The sequence below is a fragment of the Corvus brachyrhynchos genome, unplaced genomic scaffold, assembly GCF_000691975.1.
Source record: "Corvus brachyrhynchos isolate BGI_N302 unplaced genomic scaffold, ASM69197v1 scaffold284, whole genome shotgun sequence".
In the NCBI taxonomy this organism is placed as follows: Eukaryota; Metazoa; Chordata; class Aves; order Passeriformes; family Corvidae; genus Corvus; species Corvus brachyrhynchos.
In genome coordinates, this window is record NW_008237869.1 from 13,970 (window position 1) to 15,243 (window position 1,274).

The window sequence follows — 1,274 nt, forward strand, 5'->3', positions numbered from 1 at the left end:
AGGTGGTGGACGCCACCATGCACGGCAGCGCCGCGCGCTTCATCAACCACTCGTGCGAGCCCAACTGCTACTCGCGCGTCATCCACGTCGAGGGCCACAAGCGCATCGTCATCTTCGCCCTGCGCCGCATCCTGCGCGGCGAGGAGCTCACCTACGACTACAAGTTCCCCATCGAGGAGCCGGCGGCCAAGCTGCCCTGCAACTGCGGCGCCCGGCGCTGCCGGCGCTTCCTCAACTGAGCCGGGCCGGGGTCTCCGAGGGGTTCCTGGGGCCTTCTGGGTGTGGTGGGATGGAGGTATGGGGGGATGGAGAGGTTCTGGAGGTGGTTGGAGGTGATTGTGAGTTGGGGGAGGCGTTTGGGAGAAGGTTGTGGTGGGGCTTGTGGTCAACCAGGAGTTGTGGAGGTCAACCAAGAGTCATGGAGGTCAACCAGGAGTCATGGAAGTCAACCAGGAGTCTTTGGGGTCAACCAGGAGTCTTTGGGGTCAACCAAGAGTCATGGAGGTCAACCAGGAGTCATGGTGGTCAACCAGGAGTCTTTGGGGTCAACCAAGAGTCTTTGGGGTCAACCAAGAGTCATGGAGGTCAACCAGGAATCATGGAGGTCAACCAGGAATCATGGTGGTCAACCAGGAATCATGGTGGTCAACCAGGAGTCTTTGGGGTCAACCAAGAGTCTTTGGGGTCAACCAAGAGTCATGGAGCTCAACCAAGAATCATGGTGGTCAATCAAGAGTTCTGGGGGTCAATCAGGAGTCTTGGGGGTCAACCAAGAATTGTGAAGATCAATCAAGAGTTGTGGAGGTCAACCAAGAATCATGGTGGTCAACCAGGAGCTGTGGTGGTCAACTAAGAGTCCTGAAGGTCAGCCAAGAATCGTGGTGCTCAACCAAGAGTCCTGGAGGTCAACCAAGAGCCATAGGGGTCAACCGAGAGTCCTGGGGGTCAACCAGGAGTCGTGGTGGTCAACCAAGAATCATGGAGGTCAACCATGAGTCATGGGGAGAAGATACTGAGGTGCCCTTGGAAGCCATGGAGATGCCTCAAGTGGGAAGACCCAAAAGTCATGGGGAGGTCCTGGAGATGCTTCTGGAAGTGTTGGAGATGCCTCCAGTCAACTGGAAGGTCCCAAAAATCAAGAGAATGAAATTTTGGGGTGCTCCTGGGAGTTCTTGAGATGCCTCCCACCCTGGGGACCCCCCCAAAAAGGGACCTCGGGGTGCTCCCAGTGCCACCTCCAGCCCTGGAGACCCCCCCCCCCCCACCCCCAAATT

General features: G+C 57.3%; 1 protein-coding gene across 1 annotated transcript in view; it reads left to right on the forward strand.

Annotated features, from left to right (window-relative positions):
* The window catches only part of LOC103614174 (histone-lysine N-methyltransferase 2B-like), a 7,224-nt gene extending 6,022 nt beyond the window's left edge, over nucleotides 1–1,202 (forward strand). The window contains exon 3 of the mRNA XM_008632057.2: nucleotides 3–1,202. Coding sequence (XP_008630279.1) covers nucleotides 3–239 — 237 coding nt within the window. The 3' untranslated portion in view covers nucleotides 240–1,202. The remainder of the gene's footprint in view (nucleotides 1–2) is intronic.
* Nucleotides 1,203–1,274: the final 72 nt, after the last annotated feature.